Consider the following 24,805-nt stretch of genomic DNA (forward strand, 5'->3'; position numbering starts at 1 on the left):
ATGACATCTTGGCGTTCTGGCACTCACCGCTGTGTGATTCGAACCATCAACATTTCGGTTGTGAACTCAATGCCATACGCACTCGGCTCACGCCACGACATAGGTTTCAGTATTTAGAACTTGCTCTGCTCACTGTACTGCAGGTCACTGTACTGCTCACTGTGCTGCAAATGCCGAAAGGTCCTTGGTTGAACCAAGGACCTTTCGGCTTGCCGCTGAACATTTTACCGACTCGGCTATTGTGCCATGGCTTGATAAGATGGTACAACAGTTCGTGTGTACATTAGGCAGCCAATTCTTAAATTTTGGTGGTGACTTTTCATGTCCCAGCCTTGGCACACGCACTTTGAGAAATGATCACATATGGCTTCAAAATTTCCGATTTTTAGAGGTTGGGTTGAATGCTGATAATCCATATTTAGGGCCATTTAAAGACAAAACGGCGACATTATAACCTTCGGAAAACTTCTATTTCCCGAATTTTCAGTGTTCTGTCACGTTTTGAATAATTCAATATCGGCATTCATTTGAGAAATAATCCCAAGCCTTGAAAACTTTCAATTTTTCGAGGTTGAGTTGAATGCTGACAATTCATATTTAGGGCTATTTCGAGAAATATTGTACGTCAACAGAAGCAACAATTGCAATTGCTGGTGACTATCCAACTTCTACAACAAATTGAGTTTGTATCGGATAGTCGTCAGCAATCGCAATAATCCCTGAGAACGCACATCAGACACTTCGCACGTGCTCCCTGTCATCACCTTGCACTGTTGCCTTCAGAAAGGCGCTAAGCATCGTTTGCTAAAATTATTGTGAAATACAACTTCCCTCGGGCTTCACTTCTGCATCTAAACCATGCATACCCCTTGGCGTCTTATTCGACCCACAGTGCTCCTTAGCGTACCAGGAATCCGGAGGAAATCTGAGCTTTTGTCGCCCGTGCTGAAACAACTGTCTCTTCTTTTGCACGAGAAATATTCAAACAGTATACATATATATATATATATATATATATATATATATATATATATATATATATATATATATATATATATATACCGATGGCTCCGCAAACTGCCAGTGTTCTTCAGGTGCAGTAGTTGTCCCAGCAAGAGGTGTTACCATCAGCTTTAGGACTGACCACTCCACAGTATCTACTGCAGAGAGACTAGCTGCTTTGCGCACTGCACTTTGTGTGGTCAATTGGGAACCACCGCAACAATGGTCGATTTTCAGCGACTAAAAGTCTGCCCCACAATCTGCGCTCTCAGCACTGCGTCAAGGGCTGTACGAACAGCTTGTTTTCGAAATTCGATGCCTTCTCCACACTTCACACGAGACAGAGCATTATGTGACGCTTCAGTGGCTCTCAAGTAACTGCGGCGTGATAGGGAACGAACATGTTGATACTGCCGTGCGGGCAACTCTTGAAGGGACACGAGAAAAAGCCATACCACTTTCGCGGACCGATGCAGCCAGTAATCTTCGACGACTTGCGCGTGAAACCGCGTTTTCACTATGGTACCCACCAAGCAACGAGACGAATCATCAAAACCACCTGTCCTTTTTGATGGCTCTCCGCATGCCCACTGGGTTTGATTGAAGGGAAGCCACCCTTCTTCATCGCTTATGGCTAGGAGTGGCATTTACAAAATCTTATTCCTTAGTCATAGGAATGGCTGACATCGCTCTATGCAGTGCCTGTAATTGCGAAAAGACGCTACACCACATCCTGTGCGACTGTCCGTTGTATGACATCCAGAGATGGTCACTGGCGTCTGTTCTTGCGTGCATCGACAACAGCCAAATGTCTGTGGACACTATTCTGTCAAGTGCCCGAGAGAAGACATCGCAACAGAAGGCGACAAAAGCTCTGTTGAAATTCCTACGCGACACAGACTTGAACAAGCGGCTGTAACAGCAATGTCACACACCGCGAAAGACAAGACTGGACTATGACTGAGTGTGCGCTTGTGTGCTGGCGAATGTGCTGTGTTTAACTCTCTTCTCTCTATCTTTCATCTCCACCATCCACCTTCCATGCACAGGGTAGCAAACCGGCTGCGTATAGGCTGCTTAACCTCCCTGCCCTTCTTTTCCCTTTGCATTCTTTCTTTCACCACTACTGGCACCGGGATTTGAACAAGTGACCTTTAGGTTTATAGCTGACCACCTTACCGACTCCACTGTCCTGCCACGGCTTGATAACGTGGTAAAAAACTTCGCTTGTTTTAAAGCTCAATTTTGGCAGCATATTGAGAAAAAATGGCACTAAAAAGTATAAATCTTCCAAGCCTTTGGAAAAGCTGTATTTTTCTATGTTTTTGAGGTTGTCTTTGATTAGTGGTAAGACAAATTTAGGTGGGCTGATGAGTTTCGAAAGATTGGAGGCACAATTTAGCAGCAAAAAGCACAAAATATGGCTGATTGGAGGATGATGGAAGAGGCCTTTGTCATGTAGTGGGTGTTGTCAGGCTGACGATGAGAATTTTAAAGAACGCACATGCCTGAGTTCTACTTTTACAGGTCCCCATAATATGTTTACAGGTCCGCATAATACAAATCCAACTATAATGTTCCGAAAAGATTCAGAAAAATGTCCATTCATTTAAAGCAGATGCACAACAAAATATTAAAATAAACAAAAGGGGCAACAACAAAATGAAAGATTGGATTGGCAACTTATTTTTTTACTTGGCACTCCTCTGTACAGTGTGAATATGCGTTCGCTGCTGTTTTGCAAGTTACACTTTCCAACAATAACACCAAACTTTTGAAACAGCTCACAATTCTTTCACTTGCTTGTCGTGGAAATACACGAGAAATCACAGGTCAGTGCAAATACAGATTCCCCAGCAGCATGTAGCGCCACTGGTGTACGTTTTGGATACACAGCCTACGTGGAGCTCATGCATAGTTAGGGGGTACATTGGATGCGTACGTTTCTGCATTTTTACAGCCAAGGGCAACGAACTGACAGCACTGGTAACATTGTCAAACGAACAATTCATTGTCACTATATACAAAATGCATTGTCATGTAGCATATTAGTTAATGGCTGCCTGTTTCTTCTCGCATTCACAACATCTGTGCAAGAGGGCTTTTTGCAGCCAAGGAGCTATGAATGCAAAGCACAGGTATCAAGTTGTCAGCACAAAAACTGCCGTCTCCACTAAGTCCCTGTAAACATAGGTCATACCCCAATACTCTAGCTTAGACAATTTTCAATAGACATCACAGTGAGCAAGGCTATCCATCCTGTTCTAAATTATGTTGAATTAACTGGAAAAACACTAGACACTTACAGAAAGACACTGCTGAAGTTGGGGATGATTTATAAACTTCTGTCCAAACATCATGAAGTGCTGCTACTGGACCGCTTGTAAGCTTTGTACAAATATTGCTTATGTCTGATAATGCTCAGCCACATTTCCTTACATATCTGTCATAAACTCCATTGTATATTGATTAAATGCATGTTTATTCTACCTCTTAAACTTAAATATAACTATCAGGGCGCCCAACAGGAAGTGTTGAATTCACATTCCCCAATGGATTTATTACTGAGCATTACGCTATACTGTCTAGATTGCGGATGAGGCATGGCAGTTTCTTGAGAATCCGCCAGCTTCGCTTTCTTAGTTCTAGTGGCCGCTGATTCAGAAGGTTTTGTAAACCCTATCATTTAGTTTATGCGATCAATGTGAAATATTGAAAATACGTACAGTACAAAGACGATATTGCTTATATAAAATTGGTTAAATGTGTATTAAGTGTTCATCCTGTCGTTTACTGCATTTACTCCCGTAATCCTCGCACTCGCATAAATCTCGCACCCCCGACATCGCCCGACAAAAATACAATTTTTTTTTCTCTCAAGTAATTATCGCACCCCCGAAATTTGCCGCAATAATGTTGTCTGCTTGTTCCAGCCACTGATGATGATAGCGTGAGCCTAAGAAAATCTCTATAGAAGAGCGGCCCGTGTTGTGTATAATATGCAAGAATTGCTTCATTCCCTTAAATTAGGTTGGCTTACTAGACAGAAGTTTATGCAACAATTACTAGAACAATTTGTTGACCTCACCTATCTAATTTTATGCACTGTAAGAACTAACACATCAAAGAAAACAGTACCAACACAGTTCATGATGCACAACAAAACATTTTGAAGGCCATTTTAATAGTATCTGGCCAAGTAAAATTCTAAATTGAAGCATATCCTTGAGACGTCAGGAGCAATGAATATATATATGAGTAGCTTAAGTAACTGTCCCGTTTGTACAAAAACATCAACAGTCAAGAACTTCAAAACGAGAACATCGAGTTCACTCACATACAATTAATGAGTAATGCACATCCTCAGTGATCTTAAAATGAATTGTGCCTTGCTCTGGTGATATGTCAAGTTGATCTGGTGAAATAAAGCATCAATTGAAAGATTAGCATAGCATATCCTTTAGTTGCCTGTGTTGAGGTGAAATGGAGTATAGCAGGGAAAGGTATACGATTGGCCTTTTATTCCCCACGTGAGGTGTATCGATATTTAACTTGCATTTAAATTAGCTCAACAGAGGCAAAGCTGTTCACTTTTTGCTGTTCGATTTGTAGTTCACAGAAAACAAGCTTTCGCCACATTACAAGGCATTACCAGGCCAAATGAGCTATTAAAAACAGCATTAGACAAAATTCTAGCTCATGCAGTACTGTCTCAAATTAGAAGGAAATACTTGAATTAGAAACATTGTATAATGGTTAAAAGAGATAACCATTCTGTTGGTGTTATACCAGGTAGAGAACATGTGCAATCACAAAGGAAACACCACCAAGTCAGGTAGCGCTAAACTTAAATGAGTGACAAGGTGGTGAGGATCAAATTAGAACACTAGTGGTTACATGCAGTCATCTGCATGTAACCACTAGTCGGACATGAAAATGATCTTGTCAGGAGAGGCCTCACAAGCTATGGCTTCGCGAGCTCATAGGTGAGAATTACAATCTACAGAAGTTATCACGTACAACAATGCTGAAAGTTTTATTATGAGAAATTCAGGAAACCTGGCTGCAAAAATGAATATTAAAAGAAAATTTCGCTTCGTACGGTCAGCCACTTTCTCAGCGGTTATATGCATATAACTACAAACAAAATGTACTTCTACCGTACAAAGCAAACCTAAGTATACCAAATCTGGATTTTAAAAAATCATTAAACAACATTAATGCAATTCATCCAGTGTTATAAACCGTTATGAATATACAGCTACTACAAATGTTCAGATATAGAGAAACCCTTTTTGTGCCATATGTAGCTTCGTTACAAGATTTGACCGTAGCTAAACCTCTGCACATATCCACACAGTTGATATCTGCTAGATATGAGCTGGATATGTACAAGGGTGTTCCTTTATGGTGCACCTAATGGTGACACCACAAAGCAACAAATTAACTTCACTCCACGAGTTGCTGCTTACGTAAGTGAATGACAGGAGATAGTATTTTGCAAAAGGATTTGAGAGGATCTGCGTCCCTCAGAAAATTTGTCCAACTCCCTAAGCAAACAAAGGCACTTGCTTGCCTTCTGACACAATATAATTGTTATTAACTTTGAAACTAGAGCAAACATTGCCTACAACTAACCAATCTGCACCTGTCATCTAGCATAAATGGTCAACACTTGGAACAGCATTGACTATACATATATGCAACATCGAAATTTGTTCGTAACATTTCCCGGATGTGTGGCACAAAAGTTATAACATGCCCTCTCTGTACAATAAAATCGTTTTATCATGCAACTCGTGGCCAGCCACTGTTTGCAATGTTCAACTAATCAAGTATGTGGACTGCACATGCATGTAACGACCGAAATGCTGGTTTTACAATTGACCACTACAAATGTAACACTACTAACCATTTGGTACTTCTCACTGCATTGTTGAATCACCATAAAGTTATCCTCAGTAAACAACCTCTCAATATATGATTGACACGTCCTGCTTGATGATCGAGAGCAGCATTTGTGCTACAAGATACGTCACACGGTAAGGTGGTTGCAACATACACCACACATTCATTGACAAGTGCCTAACCTAAGCACATGACTGTTTTCACATCACTTGCCACCAGATTGTGCCTACACAAATAAAATTCTTCAGATAACAATCAGAACAGCTGCAGAGCGTCAATCTATCCAATTGAATGAACATTCTAGTTCAGCAAAGTTCCAGTGAGCATGCAGTGACGTCCTGTCCAAATGCACTGCCAGTTTAGCATGATGCCAGAATTATATTCCTGACTGGCACAGCTAATTTAATGATGCTTCGGACGTTTCTTCAAAGCCGTAGCTAACAAACGGTTCATTAGAGCTGAACAAACAGAACATGCAGGAACACATGCTGCACTACTTCAAGGGGCCATGACACTGTCACGCAACCATTTTCAGTTTGCAGCAAGAATAAAGGAAAAGGGTCAATTTTGCCTGTGCATATATGAAAAAGTGATTGTAAAAGAAAATTTCAGGGCAAAATAGGCCCTAGAAGTTGCTGGCTATGAGCCGTTCTTGTCCCTGGCTACCGGCATTTTGTCATGGTGCGTGTGACGTCATATTGTTACATGGAGCAGAGCTACCGTCTTTCACCAACGTTTCAGCTGCTGAAGATCCCTAAATTTTAATGCCAAGATGAAACAAGGCTGAAATAGCTTGAGTGCACATGCAGCTCACCCGAGAACGTAAACCTTTGGCGGGATGCAGAGGCTCACACAGCAAGCAACTTGTGTCACCACTTGTGAGAGTACCAGTGTTGCCTAACTCTCAGGTTGCTCGTGTGTTTGTAGAAATATTCAATTAAAAATTAAGTGCTCAACCGAAGTTTCACCAGCCTGTGTGCTAACGCACAAGGATTAACACATACAACATAGATTAACAAAAAGAAAAAGGTGTCACGGCCCCTTTCACAATCAACAAACTCAGCTAATCCATCCGCTCAAATCCGCTGTAGAAGACTTGTCCACGCTGAATCCATCGATGAGTGTCGAAACACACCCAGCAACATTCACTTGTCCCACCGTCGATGAAAAGCGCCGATTAATCGCGCTGTCGAATCGTGTCTCTAGGCACCAGTACGTTCAACGGTCTGTCTTTGCTGCTCAACAGCTGCCCCAACCAACGACTGAGCACCCACCTGAGCTGAGCGAGACCCAGAGAAAAGAAAAAGGGTGCCGCGACTATCACAGCCATCGCGCGTACGGCGAGTTCCAGTCCCGCTCGAACACCGAGTTCAGCTGCTCCCTGATTGGTTGGGATGACGACGTGTCATTGTTGCCCGACTGGTCCATGACGAGACCGACACCACCAGTGTTGATGAAATAGCCGGGCGTCCAGTTTGAGGTGCCTGCAGATGGGGGAGATCATGGACAAAATCAATACGGTACGCGGTCACTACGGAGAATGCACCAAATGTCTCTAATGTCAGAAATGCAAAAGATGAGCTTCAAAATGTCTGCTGGTAAGAGTTCTGCCAATGGGGTGTATCACTTGAAGCAAGCCAATAACAAAATTAAAAAGCTATAAAAGTTCATAACAGGAAAAACTTTAAATTGCTTTTGTCTAGAGGCAACATTGAGCCCATTTAGTCAGATTCTTAGAACTCATCGCCTGAAAAGTCGCCATCTGAGATGTCCCTGTCGACTATTCTGGCTAAAAGAGACTGAGCCGAAGTAGTCTGCCCTTTGCCGACATATTGAATAGTCTTTAATACCCATAACACAAAAAAACAGGCATAAAAGTTAATACTGAACTTTTATGCCTGTTTTTGATAATACTGATCAATTACTGATAATACTGATAATTGATAATACTGATCAATTAGAAAGAACATAAAAGGCAAAAGGAAGGTAATCTGGTGATGCAACCTTGAAGCGCCATGTGTACAATTGTACACACACAAAATTTTCACTGAACAGAAGAGAGCCACATTTAACAACAACCGCAAAAACTTCTCATTTGGAAGAGCCAGAACATTATCTGTGCAGTTGAAATGAGCATGATCTTTGTAAAACGTATTTTACAGGTTAACCAAAACACCGCAAAGTACTCAGGTGCAGGCCCGCACAAGCTAGAGGTGTCCATTTTGAGTAGTTGTTTTGGCTTGAGCTTTCTTATTACAAACCTAGGTGGCACTTACTGTCCACTCAGATTACATCCATCAGTGCTCAAGCGGTATGTGACACCATTCAAAGCAAAGGGAGGCATCCGATGTGGTGCCAAATTTGATGTCTACAATTGTACACCCCGCCACTGAAGGAAATACATTTCAGTAAACTTTTGTTCACTGATAAAACTAGAATAAGCTATCGGTTAACAGGAAAATAACAGGAAGTTTCTGCTTGAATAGAATAACTTGGCTCAAGTGTGGTTGCTTTCGTACTTGAATTCTGCACCCTTTTTCACCTTTAAGTACACAGAGCTGCTGATAAATGAAACGTATTGTCACATGGCTGTGTTGGTTGTGACATGGCTTCGGCAAACACATGGCCGTGTTGATTGTGACATGGCTTCGTCAAAGACGGCATGTTTTTATTTCACGCGATACTGGTTATGGATACCGGCGGCTGTGGCGACTGTGGTGCCAAATTCGGCCCTTGCTGGGATCTCATATAGCTTTCAGTGTAAAAGTATCTTGATATTTCTGCCAAAAGTACTATGTTTTTGAGACAGCCAACCTCTTATTAAACACGATGTTTCCTTTGCTAAACCAATCCTACACAAGGGAGGCCAGGACCCACGCTCTCGCTAACATGATTCATGCCAGTGGAATGCACTTACCAATGTACGCCTTGTTATCGGTGACCATGTACTTGTTGTGGTTCACTCTCCCAAAGGGTATCAACTCCTGCTCTGGCGTAAAAGCAGGCACTTCGAACAGTTTCTGCAATTACAATACAAGAAACGAGACAGGCATTGGTCAACAACAAATGCAGCAAGGATATGCGATAAGGCATACATACAAATACTGAAGAAATGCATCCAACAATACTGCAAAGCCCTGTTTTCATAGTTATGACGAACAGAACGAAGAGACAAACATTACAGCACAGATAGCATATACTACCATAGACTAAAAGATATAGATTACCATAGACTACAAGATATGTGCACATCAAATGACAGCTTGCCGGCACGTTGCCAACTATTCACACTTTTGTACTAGCAATAGTATTGCCCCCCCCCCCCCCCCCAGAGAGAGCCTTGTTCAGCATCACCATTTCAATAGGCACAAGGCACATAGAGCACAAAAAGCACATAAGCCTTTTCCCTTCTATTGGAATGCTTCCATTGTGGGTGGAATTTGATCACATGACCTGGAGGTCAGAAGTGAAGTGCGACAACCAGCAGACATGGCAGGTAAAAAAAAAGACCACCAGTTGAGAACTTGTGCCACATTCGAGCACTTCGATTTCGTTCAAGTAATTAGATTCGTTCAAATACTGGAGTACTTTGAATGTTTGAACGAACATGAATGTATTCTTCCTTTTTTTGAGTTAAAAGCTTGTCATGCCATGTTTTATGGTCTCCGTATAGTAAATTTTAAAACGTAACGTATTTCACAGGTTATCAGTTGAATTCTACCAAACGTCAGATCCTGCTACAATTCAAAGTTGTTTTCCTTTTTCCTTGAACCAAAAAGAGCAACGTTTGCACATTTTTTATTTTAATTTTAAAACGATATTGCACAGCTGAGATGGGTCACTACAAGTAAGCCCATTTTTTCTATAAAATACATATTAAACACCATTTGAATTTATTTTAAAGTCACTTAAACCAAACCACTATTCACCTTCAGCCCAAAATTTACTATCCACACAAGACTAGAAATCACCTTTACAGGGAGAGTACAAGTAGCACAGTAAATCTATTCCTCCTTTCAAAATACTAGGCTTTTGCAAATATTTGAATGCTTTGAATATTTGAACGAATAGTTGAGTATTCATATTCACTTTGATTCAAATTTAAATTACTGAATATTTTCGAAGTATTTGCAATGAAGGAATAGATGTATATTAATCCGCATGCACTGCCTGTGGAGGTGGTTTCACTACAGTGTAGGAGTGCTAAGCCATCAAAACGCCTATCAAGAAAATTTGCTTTGCCGCGAAGCCCCCTTCAAATTTAAAGGGACCCTGCAACACTTATTGAACCTGGTCAGAAAACGCTGCCGATCGGTAGTCGAGGCAAATCTTAAAGTGCAGCATGCGGCCTGCAATTCACAATAAATTTTCAAAGCTAAAAATTGCTTTCTTCCCTTGGCAAATGACACCACAAGCTCAAAAATCACTCGTCACAGCCAAGAAAGAATATACGGCTCTGGTCACAGCCATTGGCCGCTTCGAGCATGGCGCGTTCGTTGTTAGCGGCGCCGCCGCGGGAGGCCGCCGTTTTGCACGAGTACGTGTGTGATCGCACTGAAAATCCGCGTATTAGAAGAAAAAAAAAGGTGCTCAAGGTCACGAGGTGCACGAGACGTATTTTGTTTCACCGTGCCATTCCTGCCTGCTTAACTTCCAGCTATTCCGTCGGGACGAGAAGAGAGAATGCAAATGCACCGTGCGACAAATTTTTAAAACTCCGCTCGTACTGAACCGATTCTAGAAGCTTTGTGGCCGTAAATTTGTGAGGCAACACGCATGTTTACTGGCTCCATGGTTACTTGAAAAAGTGTTGCAGGGACCCTTTGAAGGAACATGTTACCCTCAAATCAATTCATTTGAGTAAGCTTGTTATGACGGCTTATATGCTCAAAGTATAATAAATTTTAAGACGTCAAGTATCTTGGAGGTCATCACTTGCATCCTACCGAAACTACTACTCAAGGTTGTTTCGACTTCCTTTGAACGAAAAAAGAAATGGCATACAGCACCTATTGCAATTCAAAAAAAATATTATGCAGGTTACTTAGGTCATGATAAATATTCTGTTTTTTTATATGTCATACATACTACTCGAATTCAATTCCACTTTATTCTATCAAGATCACTATTTACTTCGAATTCGCTTTGAACCTGAAATTCACTATTCGTACAAGCCTACAGTATACCTTCAAGTGCTGAAAATTTTAACTTAGTGTCAAAATAAATTTGAATACTGTAATATTCGGGGCTAGGATATTCGTGGCTAGAATAGAAAAGCCAGAATATTCGCCCATGCCTACTTAACATGCTTTTGTTTGATTGATTGATTGATTGATTTGTGAGGTTTAACGTCCCAAAACCACTATTTGATTATGAGAGATGCCGTAGTGGAGGGCTCCGGAAATTTTGACCACCTGGGGTTCTTTAACGTGCACCCAAATCTGCGTACACGGGCCTACACCATTTCCGCCTCCATCGGAAATGCAGCCGCCACAGCCGGGATTTGATCCCGCGACCTGCGGGTCAGCAGCCGAGTGCCTTAGCCACTGGACCACTGTGGCAGGCCCATGCTTTGTTTTTGATAATGCATTTGACAACACAGAATCACTGAATTGCTTATGAAGCGATATTTTGAATATTTACCCACACAGATAAAGAACTTTTCTTTCGGTTGCACATTTGAAAGTACAAAATCACTGAAGCGGTTTTGAAGTGATATTCTGACTATTCGCCCATGCGTATATAACATATTTTTCTTTTCATAGTAAGTTTGACATTACAAAATTATTTAACTGCTCCTGAAGTGCTATTCCAAATACTCGAAGCACTGAAAGAATTGCCCACGCCTACATAACATGTGTTTCTTTCAACGATGTATTCCACAGTACATAATCACTGAAGCACAGTGTGCGCATCGTTCATGGATAGCCAGATGCAGGTGGACAGTGCTGTCAACTTACAACGTGGATGTTCACGTAACGTGATCGCAGCACCGACAGGGACCGGAGGTAGCTGTACATAGAATGGTGAGTGTGGTTCCACTTGCTGATCAGCAGGTGAACCTCGATACCTCGTTCAATGGCAGCCGCCCGCAAGGCATCATCGATGCGAGGCCAGAATCTGCGTTGAATGAAACATGGTTCAAGGCTCGGGTTTTTTTTTCCCAGCAGAACGCCTTTAAAGAGGTATTTACACTACTTTTTGAAGGCGAGTCTACATCATACAATTCTCCTGTTATAGAGGCAACTTTGGGCAAGTGTTCAGTTGTGTAATAAGAAAAATTTTTGCATGGTGCACCCAGTGACACTGACACTAGTGCAACATCAGGCTACAGTGTCAATTCTGGTGACTTCCCGCACCAGTGTGGCTAGTTGTAATGACATCATGCACCAAAACATAAGATATGGCTGCTTGTGGATCATTTTGAGCATTAAAAATGTACGCTTGTGCGCCACCGATGGAGCCAAGCAGTGAAGCAGCCATGGAGCCATCGTGATACCTTGTGTAAGCAGGTGACAGGACGCTCACACAGTGTCGTTTCGTCAGGGTACAGTAAGAAATTAAAATGATTCGTATTTCACTAGCCAAAAAATAAAAATGAGCTACCATTTAAAAATTTCGTGTCAACACTTCTTTTAGACGTGCACCGAGATAAAAGAGACTGATGTGGTTGTGCACCACATTACGCAGCAGGATGAGCATTTAGACCATAGAGACAAGCAGCTGAGATGAATATGAAGCATACCACATGGCACGCAAAGAAAATAGAGTTTCAGCATATTGGAAAGCACTTATGAGAGAATTAGTGTACATCTCAAAGCTAGCACTAAGTGAGTGTGCAGTGAGTGGCACAAATTAGCCTTCAATACAGCAGGAGGGAGTGAAACGCTAATGCTTGCGCAAATGCATCTGGCCCCGTCTGCATGTCGAAAAATTTGGTGGATTCCATGCCCCGTGGGAATGGGTATCATGCAAAGCAGTTGGTCAGCTGATTGTCTAGGCTGCATTTTTTGGCCTTTACCAAGCGTTAGTCGGTGTATTGACGCGTTTTTGTGAGCGTACCAGCTGTGTGCACACCAAAAACTTAGCAAGAACGTAGACTACACTGGTGTTCAAAGGGTAACTTACGACCTGATGTAATGTCAGAGTATACTGTCACTTAACCACAATTGGCAAAGTATCATTACCCAAGTCTGAACTAATATGGGCCTCAGTGCAGAGTGAGTCGGCTCAGCAGTGCAGGCTGACAACTTGACACATCTAAAGCTGACAACTCTCAATTCAACGGGCAACGTTGTGCTGCCTTTGGCATGGTTCTTCTTATGTGCGTTAGCGTTGAATGCTGCATATCGAAAATAGTGTACTTTTGTCAGAGTTCCAACTATGTTTACATTCTGCACATGTACAGTGTATACCACACAACACATCTGCTCTTTTCATTTGCTCTTTTACATTATTCTAAAACATACCAATGACTGTGTGAGCACACCCTCTTTACTAAGTTGGACTATACATGTTTCAGTGAACATCAATAAAAGGGCATAAAAATGTCCCAACAATAAAACCAAGAACAGAGAAGCCAATGTAGTCCTGAAATGAAAAGAAATGCCGCAAGATCTGTCATCAGAGAACAAGGATCCTTGGTAACACATAATGTTCACAACATTAAAAATCCTTTCTCAATGTAGCAGTAACATTTTGTCGCAGTAACATTTTGTCCACATTTGGTGCCACTGGCGGCGAGAGCATACCGTGGCGCCATCTGCCGGAATCCTTCTGTGACGTATAAAACCACATCATGTGGTACTGGCTGTGCGACGTGTTTGAGAACTCCTGCGATTTAGGCTCTTCCACCACGGTTTTTCTAGCTTTGCAAACACTGCTTGCATTTGTATTAGCTGCAAAACAACTTAGAGTGTTTGCCAACAAAGATTTATAGCGAGCCAACGTGCAGTCTTTGCCGTGTTGTGCACTTTCAAAGGAGCGTGTGCACATCGCCCCATGGACGCGCATCATGAAGAGGCGCTCCGGTAAGAGATGGCTCATTATGAAATTCATCTAGTAATCTGTAAATCAAACCATTCTCACATTGATCGGTGATTTTTGTTTACCGAGTCGTGACGGCGTTCACTTGTCTCTTGCTTTTGCGCGTAAAGTGCGTGGCCGAGAGGTCACGTTTCGATCTGTGTGGACTGCTGTGCGCGATTCATGGCAACGTCTTGCCCGAGTTTTCAGAGCGGTGTCAAATGGCCAAAGGCAAACGATGCTTTCGCATTGGTTTTTAAGTCCGTGTGATCTTTCAGAAAGGTATCCATGAGCTATTTTACGCAGTAACATTACTGTTAACAACGGTCGCGGTTTGCAACTTTGACAGGGAATAATACTGGACGATTATTGATAACAAATACATTCGCATGGGTAGAACTTCACCAGCATATATTTTTGTCTCCTTAATTTTCGCTTTCCGTACACATGCTTTTCTGCGCGGGGTGTATTGACTAATGCGAAGTGATGCGAGAATGTTGCAATACCTGCAAGCATCGCTTGCTTGGCTATTATTTACAATTACCGTATCTTGTTTTCAGGGACTCTGCCGGTCTCTGGCATCAACCAATTTGTTTACTAGCAGCCAAGCTAGCAGAGAGAGAGAGATGTTCGGATATGCAATGCAAGATAACAGCATCACGACAAAATCATTCTTGCTGCCCTTGAGTTGCAGACAGGTAGAAAAAGCCTGCCGGCTTGGCGTGACTAAACGTCGAGAATTCATATGTGTACATGAATTGTGTACATGGTGGCAAAATGTTGCAGGCTCACGTACTATGCGATGTCGGTGCAGGTAAAAGAAGCCCAGATCGTGTTGTTAAATTCCCCAAACAGGCAAGATGTTGCATAAATCTTTTTGCAACTGGCATCAAGTTTTGTTTGCTTGGTTCTAAGGAGACACCAACTTTGCTGCCCGCAATGGTCGGTGGCAGCGATAAACGGACTTGCAAGCAATGTTACCAAACAGAACCAAACTTGCTCGTTCCCATGAGCAGCATGAAGCATGGCATTATTAGAGACTATTTTTAGGTTTTTATCCCAAATAAACTTCGTTTTCATGGCTGGATCACTTTTTTCGGACTATTCCCCTATTTCGCGATCCCTGCCAGGTTCGGAAAGTCTGTCGGCAACTGTATATATCCGTGCCGCGACATTTCGAAAGAGCTCGTTCACATTAAGCCTCGCTCGAATGCATCCAGCACTGGGGCATCGAGTGGCAAAACAAACTTGTAAGCTTGAAAATGAACTGCCTCAGGGTTGAGAGCAAGCCCGCTGCACTAACGATGGCATAGTCGTCACGTGACTTCTCACGTGGCCTCTCTAGGTCACCTTCGCTGCCAATAGGGGTAGGAGAGGACCTAAAAGCTTACCTTGTTGGCTTCTGATAAAGAGTCACAGGCAGGTAATCCATGACTGCAATGTGGATGAACTTCTCAGCACTCGCAATGACGTCCAAAATGCTGTCAATGTCCGTGGTACGTCCGTCAGGACAGAAAGGTGGCGGGGAACTCTGCGTGTGCGTAAAGCTTACCTAGGTTATGCGTACACCACAAACTTTTGAACAAGCACCTTCTCCGATTTCACTGCAAATTTCAAATTTCCATGTCAATTTAAGCCCCCCCCCCCCTCACCAGAGAGCATTGGACATGTTAATCGAAGGTTGCAGTTCAGTCTCTGCTGGTGGCAAGCTATCTTTTTGTCAACTCTTTTTTCTTTCCATTTTCAATGCAATTACTCCTAATAACATCCCTTATACTCTGCTTGGCATAACTGTCTATTAGTTCCATTGATATTGTGTCTAACCAAACAAAAAACGAGCCCTTAAATTTACACCTGTAACAAATGATGTATAAAAAAATTCAAGTTGAACAGTTCTTTCCTGCACTTCCAGTTTTTTTGCATTCTTTGGGCCACATGGTTGTGATAAGTCTAGGCATTTATTGTTTTCCTTCCGATAAAAAATTTCCTCCGAGAGTCAGTGCCTGTTTGCTTCTTCTGTTTAGTGCATCGTTTACATGCATGCTGCATTTTACCCATGACAACATAAAGACCCACTGCTGAAAAAGTATGCTTATCATCCAGCTACAGTAACACTTTTGGATCCACCTAAACCCCCTACAGAAACATTTTTCGATCCACCTAAACCACCTACAGAAACATTTTTGGATCCACCTAAGCTAGATCCACCTAAAGGCGACGTACAGACCACCACCAGCCATGACCATTCCAATTATATGACCTTTGACAGGAAGCAGATAACAGACAAACAGACGACAGTGAACGTCATAGAGAAACACCATCTGCCCTCACCGAAAAGTACGTCTGTGTCGACGTGCCATTGAAGTCCACGTCGGCAGGCGTCTCGACATTGATGTCGGTGCTGAGATCTGCGGGCCAGTGGGCCGGAACTGTGGCGTTCGGAATGCCGAGGTCCCAGTATACTTGGAACACCTTGTTCAAGTCTTGGGCGAGGCAGCCGCAGTTCAAGATGAGCGCACCAAGCTCCTTAACCTGTACAAAATTTACCAATGAAGTTGTAAAGACCAAATCCCCATTTGTTGAAAGTTTTGGTGAGAATACCAGCAGCATGAAATGAAGCAGGAGGGAAAGGGGGGATGCTGCATCCTTCCTGGCTCAGTCTCTTTTTCTTGTCTCGCTTTCTTCTGCTTCATTCGGTCCTGCTAGGATTCCCGCCAAGACTATGTACCAACCTGCCCGACTGACCACCCTAATGAATTTGTTAGGAGTTAGCGCCTGCGTATGTATTTTTCGTCTTGTCCCGCCTCAAGAAATCTGCGCTAAGTCACTAGATATGTGTTGTACCAAGCAGGCTAGAAGTCTGTGATTGCTAAAAGATCAAATCCTCTCTACACGATTCCAACATTTGTGTTCTGCCCACACCTACAGTAGACTCGATAACTAAAGCACTGATAATTCAAACTTTTAATTAATTAATATAACTCCTAAAATTTTCTGTTGGACCACTAGGTCTTCAGTATACTTTGAGGCCACCTAATTCAAACTGCTCCACGGCACAAATTCTGTAAGCTAAAACCTTTTGCTGGTCTATGCCTGAAAATATTTCCTGTCTTTATTGCTTCTCGCTGAATACCACTCTCAATTTCAAGCTGTTAAAAGCCTCAAGTAAAGTCGGTGGCCGGCCTACAATATCGCCAAACTAACTCAACTGTATGCACCAGCAATCGTATACTGACTAAGAAAGAAAAGCAAAAAAAAGAGAGGTCCATCACATTCCGAATGCGCTTAAGGTCCCTTTCGCCATAGTATGCAAGTATCACGTGGAAAAGCAGTCTAAAAATGTGCAGTCACTACTGGTTATCAGAGAACACAACACATTTAGTTTCTTAACGCGTGCCAGTATTGTATAATAACGAGCACAAGTATGATCCCTGGCATCTAAAAGTTTTGACGGCAATCACGCACAGCAGTTTATCATGTTGCTATGGGATTAAAAAACAGTAAACATTACAATGCTAGTTCGTATGCTGCACAGAGTTATATTTTATTGGGAACTTCTGATAAACTAAACAGAATTCTGAGGTCCCCGTTAGTTTGAATTAGTTAAAGCATATCGTATAAGCTAGATATTGTAATCTGCATACTCATTCAAATGATGCAGTACATTTCAAAGCTCACTACAGTGAAGTTACATCAGGCACAAAAATATCCAATATTTGTTACAGCAAACTCTGTCTAATACACTTGTCAGAACATTGCAGAAAAAGAATAATGCTGAAGCTCGGAAATGTATTAATGCGAAAAACGCCCCTACAAGAATATAATCAAAAACCACTTATAATATTAACAACCCCTACGCATTACACCTCCGCTTCTATTTTCATGGGTTAAGCTTAGAAGGTTACTACACGATGCTCGGGCGTTTGTTTGAGACCTGAAAGAGGCCCTGCAACACTTATTCAAGAAGCCATGGAATTGATTCACCAAAAAAGCTTATAGCCTCACAAATTCACTGCTGCAAAAGGTTATAAGATTCATCCACTATGAGCGGGGTCACAAAGATTTGTCACACTTTGCAACTGCTTTCTCTCTTCTCTCATCCAAGCAAAAGCACTGGGAGCTCAGCAGGGAGGTATGGCACGGGGGAAGAAAATGTTTCGTTTGTCTCGTGACGTTGAAAACTTTTTCTCTATCTTTTTCTTTATTCCAACGCGCAACTTTTCAGCGCGATTAACGGCCCAGCGTGCCATGCCTAAATCACCCAAGGGCTGACACTTGGCCTGTAGCGTCATTTGTTGAGATAAGAAAAAGCCATTCTTAGCTAACTGAATATTTATTGTGAATTCCAGGACATGTGCTGTGCTATATTATTTGGTTTGCATGTTCTCGGAACCGTCCCACTAACAATCGTATGTGTTTTCTGACCATGCTCGAAAAGTGCTGGGGGGGCCCCTTTAAAATGGCGTATTCACTAACCTGAGTCAGAGACCTCCAGTCCATGTTAGCACTTCCTACATAGATGTGCTTGTTGTCGACAATCCAAAATTTTGTGTGGAGAACACCAGCACCCATGAGATGATCGAAGTCAACGCTCCTCACGGTTGCAATACCTGAAAACACCATTCATCTCGTGCTGCAATATGCTGTGAAGTTAAGATCAAGTTTGAAATAGGTTTGGTTTGAAATTGAATATTGAAACGCCACGTCTTTCCAAAAAACAATAGTAATTGTTATCATCAGCTAAGTTCCAACAGTTGTGAGTGTTAAGTTTCATTTAGTACCAGCTGGTTTGAGTTACGTACAATAAAAATATGGGCAGCTTGCATTATTAGCCAATGCAAGGCTGGGTCACAGTGGAGCTGAGCAAGGTTCTCCTAACTAGTCCCAGCATGGCTAAGTTGTTTATAAGTTTGGTAATTGTTGCTAGTTTTTGCAAGGTATCACAGCATGTCATGCAACTGGCTGTTACATCATTTCATGCGATTTTTGCAGGAATGAGTCACATGACTAAATATGACCTCATGTTGCCTGATTTTGATGCAAACATGTCATGTGACTAGCCATGATGCCATATCACGTAACCCAAATGACGTAACCAGATATGACCTCAAACTACGTAACAGAAGCCATGCTAATTGTCTGTAGCGAGTGTTTCTTTAGTCACACGAACAGAAAACTCGACGCAGCGACAAAGCGCGCACTGGGTTCACGTTTCCATAAAGTGAAGTATGATTCATAGAAAAGTATGCTTTACATTGGAATTCAAATTAGGCACAAGGTCTATAAATTTTTTCTAAATAGCTGTGCATGCGTGTGCATCCATATGGCGCATTAGCAAACTGTTCAATGACTCACTCATTGTAAGTTTTTATCTTATAGCCTAGTACTTACTTTAAATTTTGCTGAGCAACTCTTCTACAAAAATGGACCCCGGCAAGCTGGAAACCGGCAACTTACACCTAGTGTGAAAATGACAAGTCTATTTTTGCTTTTCAACAGAAAACCCGCAGAACTCACCTTGACTAACGAGATCTTGCGTGTCCAGGTTCGGCTCTTTCTCTTTCGGCATGTTCTGTGCAATCTTAATGTCGACAGACCGATTTTCGCCTGCCATGACGATTTCCTTGAATATGTCTTCACCCTGTTGCATACAATAAACAATTTGTTTAGTGAAAGGAATGTCCCATACTGAAAGAAATGTCCCATATTAAAATGTCCCATACACACATTTATAATTTCTTAATCTAAAAGTCCATTATATTTGGACTAGGCTTCCCAGAAATTCTTCGAAGTGCACCTTTATACTAATGGATAATGTGGATAATGGATATACTAATGGATAATGGATAACTGATAATGTGAACACACTTCATCATTATTTGGAAAACTTTATCACACTTCCACTTATCTCAATACACAATTCATGTTCTGATCAGTAGTTAAAGTGTACCACTTATAAATTGCCTCCCACCCACGTGGTCAAGTTCTATTTAGGCTACCAAGTAAAAAAAAAAGTGATGTTGCTTCCAAATATTTCTGCCGCCTTCTTGAATCCAACAGGATCGTAGTTGATACAGAGTTGCCAATCGCGGTCAAATGACAAGATGAGCTTTAGGCTGATAATTTGGGAAGCCTAAGTTTGCAATTTGTCAAGTCGGTTATACTTTAGCAGATCTATTTGTGCCTGGCTCCTGATTATTCAAACTACACTCATCTATAAACTAAGAAAAAATGAAAGCTCTGCCCACAGAACCATGGCAAAACTGCTTTTCACTAGTGAAAGACTGTTGCAAGTTGGTTTCCACTGAACCGTAAGTACTTTTTTTGAGCTAATGTAAATACTATGCACAATGACGGCTAAAGGTTCTTCGCTACCCCGTAAAACATTATATTCAACCGAGCAGCAATGTTAGAATCCCTAACAAAAGTTACCATGATTTTCAAGTTCACAACCTAAAATCCGCAACAAAAACATGCGCCTGCATGGGAAAGTCAACTGCAGTAAAACCTTGCTAATTGGACACTTGCTAATTAGAATAATAAACAATGGGGATGTATTCTTTGGTTACGACCAGCATATGCATTGTTGAATAACATTAAACTCTCATTATTTTGGTCTTTGCAATACGGTTCATTCAGACGGACCTCGGAGCACGCCGAGTGTCAAGCACCGCAAATGTGCGGAGCAATAGAGCAAAAGTAGATTTCAAGGACAACCGAGCCAAGGTGCAGCAGTCCACATCACCATCGTTGTTCATTAAGAAAACAAAAGTGTATTGATGAGATAGACATTTGTTTATTGTTTTCTTCATTGTTTTTGTAACTAGCGATTCTGTTCATTCATAAATATTGTTGACCCAATTAAATCGACATTTATGAGCTTTACTGTAACTGAAACAACCAGGAAGTGCTTCATAGCACAAAAATAATTGAGCATAATTAGATGCGGATTCCATGCAGATTCTCTGAGGTGTGGGCACAGCTGCCAATTTTTTTGTTAGATTGTAATCGAATACAGGCGGTTTTCGCAAGTCCAATTCTTCTGTTTTCGAGTCGTATCTCACCTGCCAATCAGACGGGTCTTCGTATATGTCGCTTCCTCGAAGAGTCCAGTAAAAGGAGGCTATCTTTATCTCTTTTGTGGCTAGCTGTAGTAGAGTTTTCCAGCCCTCATAGGTGCTCACGTGCGACGGGGATCCGGAAGGAAACGTCAAGTTCTCCGGTATGCTTTCCACAAGTGTAAATCTGGAACCAGGCATATAAATGAACATGCATGCATCTGACATTGCACAGAAAAAAGAAGTTCAGGAAGTAAAGATTCGAAATTAAAACTGTAAAGATTAACGCTAGCATACCATGAATACTGTTATGCGGTTGTCTGAAATGTATATTGTGGCCATTTACTATACAAATCTCCTTCATCTGTACATTATCATCATCACCACGTGTTGGTCATGCATCATCATCGTTGTCACGTATAAGCTTCTTCATTCTTGGTTCATTGTAGCTGTCGGCTGCTGGCACTTCAGGCCCAATAAAGGTCACTCAAACACTAGACAACACAATCAGCACTTGTGCTCAAGTTGTTGCATTTCCTATTTGTTAGTGTTTTTTTGTCCATGTATTGCCCACTTAGCACAAATTTAAAGATGAAATACAGCCTATATATGTATATTTTATGAGGTCTTGGTTTGGATGACCTTTATTGGGCCTGAAGAGCCGACAGCCGATCGTTACGATGAACCAAGAATGAAGATGCTCATACGCGACAACGATTATGATGAATGACCACTAGTAGTAACCACTTAGCACAATTTTACACATGATTTAACACCAGCCTACCTCACTGGTTTACTCGGGATATACTTGCAGACTAAAACAGACACAGTCAAAGGAGTCAGAATGGCTGACAAACACAGTCAAATACTAACCAGCTTTTAAAGTGGTAGCATTAAAGAGCACATTACACAGATATTCCAGTGTTGGCATTAGTGCTAGCATTAGCATCGTAGGTGGCAAGTGAGAATTTGAAACAGATGCAAATATATAAATATTAAAAATCTTTGGTTCGAGTGTGAATCGAACCCACAACCTCTGCATGACGAGCAAGTGTTTTACCAATGCTCTACCAGTGTTTTACCAATGCAAGTGTTCTATCAGTGCTTGCAATTGTTTTGGAGAAAAACACTGCACAAACATTATCTAATACAAGTCCCCTAATGGAATGAGATATTGTGATGCAAAATCATACAATGCCACCAGGCATCGACATGTATATTACATGAATAGCTGGTTTAAAGGCCTTGCAATTACAAAGCACATAGGCATAATTAACCATAATTATCACCAACAGCATTAAGGAAATGTGCTTCTGCATGAGTGCATGTGTTCCCTTATGGATGCAAGAGTAGGCAGAGCCGTATCTATGAATTAATATTTTTTTTGGGGGGGTCTGGTTTTGCGCGGAATGGCTAACGCTGGCACTTGGTGGTCATTATGAAGGCGTGCAAACATTCTAGTATCACCCGACCGAAAAAGCGAGAACATGAAAATAACTTTAGGGTGATCAGCAGCATGCACTCAACCCCCTTATGGCCCTGACAGTGGGCACTTTGCCAATTTGTAATTCACACAGGGCACTTAACTGTACTAACAGCAGGCAGTCTAGTATAGTTTGGAACGACTAATGTTACACACACAGTCAATCACTCCCTAACGGCACTGTTAAGGCATGCACCGAGAACCGAAGGCAGGCTTGCAATTGAGAAGGCGATGCTCACGGTGCCCAATTGCGCTATTTAGTTCTGCCCTTGAATGCAAAGTTCAAGTGTTCTTCAAGTTTTTCTCAATCTTCCCTTTTTTTTTTTAGCAACTTTTATCTTATTGTGGTCAACTAAAAGATAAACACGCTTACGAGCATGAGTCGAGGCAGTTGATAGGCCTGCCGTCTTTTCCGGCACTTTTGGATGCAAAGCCACCGTCTCGAGAGTGACCCAGGAGAGGGAAGAGGACGACGAGGACGATGAGCAAGAGGATGATCGTGATGGGGATGCATGACGGCTTCAGCCAGTTGCCAAACTTCATCGAGTCGGACGTCTGCGACCGCTTGTTCATGTAGCGGCTGTCGAAGAGCTGCAGCTCGAACTCGCCGAAATCGAGTTTGCCAGCGCTGTCCAGGACAGTCTGCGATTAGGCAAGGCGGCAACAGTTGGCGTCAGCACCGTGTAATGACTGAACAGTGTTGTCTGCTACGGTGTACGCGTTTATCAGGATGTTTGTAGATATTTGTAGAAATGGAATTAACAACACCGGCGTATACCGTATTTCCTCGATTGTAACATAAACATGACTGTAACGCATGGGATGGCTTTCAATGGTGTCCTGGAAGGAGAGACAGTGTTTTGGTATTCGATTGAGAACCAAGGTGAACTTTGCATTGCAATAATCTGGAAAAAATACTGCATTAGATTTGAGGAAATATGGCACTCGAAAAGGTGCCAGAAGACAAGTAGTAAGAATATAGCAGCTGTGAAGCTTCTAGGTGCATGAGCCACCCCTCAGTTAGCTTACAAGATTCTGAGATGGCATTTATTCAACACATGCCTGTTGATAAAGTGCTTTTTTTAAGTGACAGTTTCCTTTGGTCATCATGGTGAAGGTTCACAGGGCTTTATAAATGTGTGTTGTTATTGTGTAATTGCTATTTTTATTTTGTGTTGTCCTCCTTTTTTCTGCTTTTGTTTGGTGGTTGTCTTTTTGCATTTTTCAAGTGAGAATCAGAACCAGTTCGACGATTTCCTGTTATGCTCAAGACTGCCAAAGCTGTGTGTGTGTGTGGGGGGGGGGGGGGTGAAGCAGGTTCAAACCTTCTCTTTTTCCTAAATTTTTTTTTATTTTGCATTTTTGCAAACTTTGCAAATGCATGTACATGTACATATATAAATACTAGTTGAGCCCCGTTCAACACCAAAAAATTTTCTTGCTATACTCTTGTAGCTGTTAGACGAGTTAGTTACGATTGACACAAGCCATTTAGTCGCAGAGAACCAAACAAAATGAACATGCTGAAGGAAAAGAAAGTGAACAGGGTGGATGCGTTGAATTAATGATGAAGTTGAGTGAGTTGGTTAGCATTCATTACAATGTTTATGACTAGTACGAACTGAAATAAACACAAACAAGGGATCATATAAAACTCACAATATTCCATTGTTAATGTGATAATGTTAGTGCCACGTAATTTTTAACGTGATAGCATTAGAGCTCATTTTGCAGAAATTTCGACATCGGTCTCAGCGTCGTTTGGTTGTGAGCGAAAAGTCGTCATCTTGTGCGTGATCAATAAATTCAGAAAGGTGCAAATAAAATAAATAACAAAAAATGCTTGATTCAAGAGGAAGTCGAACCTGGGTCGTTTGCGTAGCAAGCAGGTGTTACACCTTAGAGTCCCGTGTCTGCTTATGAATGCAGTGATAATAACTTCCTCAGCTTGGGAATCCAGCGAAAGTAACTTTCACGATTTACAAACACATGCCTCCGGTATACATGCTTCACAATACAATATGAACTATTGCAGCAATATTGTGTGCTACATGCATCTATCGGGCATCAGATCATCCTGGTTTAAAGCCAACCACTCACTATAAAAGGCACACATGTTACTGTGTGCTTTTGTTTAAGCCCACTTGGTGGGTTCACGGCAAGTTCAAAAAGATTTCATGCACTGTTTGAGCTACATACTCAGGACAGGATATTGCTATCGCGTACAACTCTAAAGAAGAAGCTTAAGGATCTCTCAAGTTTTTTTTTTTTTTTTTTTTTTTTGCATTGCTTGTTCTAGTTACAATGTGGTGTGTTACACATTGGTCGG

The 24,805-nt window shown here is 41.8% G+C and overlaps 1 protein-coding gene across 5 annotated transcripts in view; it reads right to left on the reverse strand.

The window, feature by feature from the left end:
• Positions 1-2,672: 2,672 nt before the first annotated feature.
• LOC119164183 (5'-3' exonuclease PLD3-like) overlaps positions 2,673-24,805 on the reverse strand; it is a 145,139-nt gene continuing 123,006 nt past the window's right edge. For all 5 annotated transcript variants that reach the window (XM_075871181.1, XM_075871183.1, XM_075871184.1 and 2 more), the window contains 9 exons: positions 22,850-23,118; positions 21,000-21,180; positions 19,453-19,576; positions 18,412-18,545; positions 16,267-16,467; positions 15,327-15,466; positions 11,871-12,030; positions 8,828-8,930; positions 2,673-7,394 (listed from right to left, as the gene is read on the reverse strand). In XM_075871181.1, the coding sequence (XP_075727296.1) occupies positions 7,231-7,394; positions 8,828-8,930; positions 11,871-12,030; positions 15,327-15,466; positions 16,267-16,467; positions 18,412-18,545; positions 19,453-19,576; positions 21,000-21,180; positions 22,850-23,118 (1,476 nt within the window). In that variant the 3' untranslated portion in view covers positions 2,673-7,230. The remainder of the gene's footprint in view (positions 7,395-8,827; positions 8,931-11,870; positions 12,031-15,326; positions 15,467-16,266; positions 16,468-18,411; positions 18,546-19,452; positions 19,577-20,999; positions 21,181-22,849; positions 23,119-24,805) is intronic.

This window comes from Rhipicephalus microplus, chromosome 8 (genome assembly GCF_043290135.1).
Source record: "Rhipicephalus microplus isolate Deutch F79 chromosome 8, USDA_Rmic, whole genome shotgun sequence".
In the NCBI taxonomy this organism is placed as follows: Eukaryota; Metazoa; Arthropoda; class Arachnida; order Ixodida; family Ixodidae; genus Rhipicephalus; species Rhipicephalus microplus.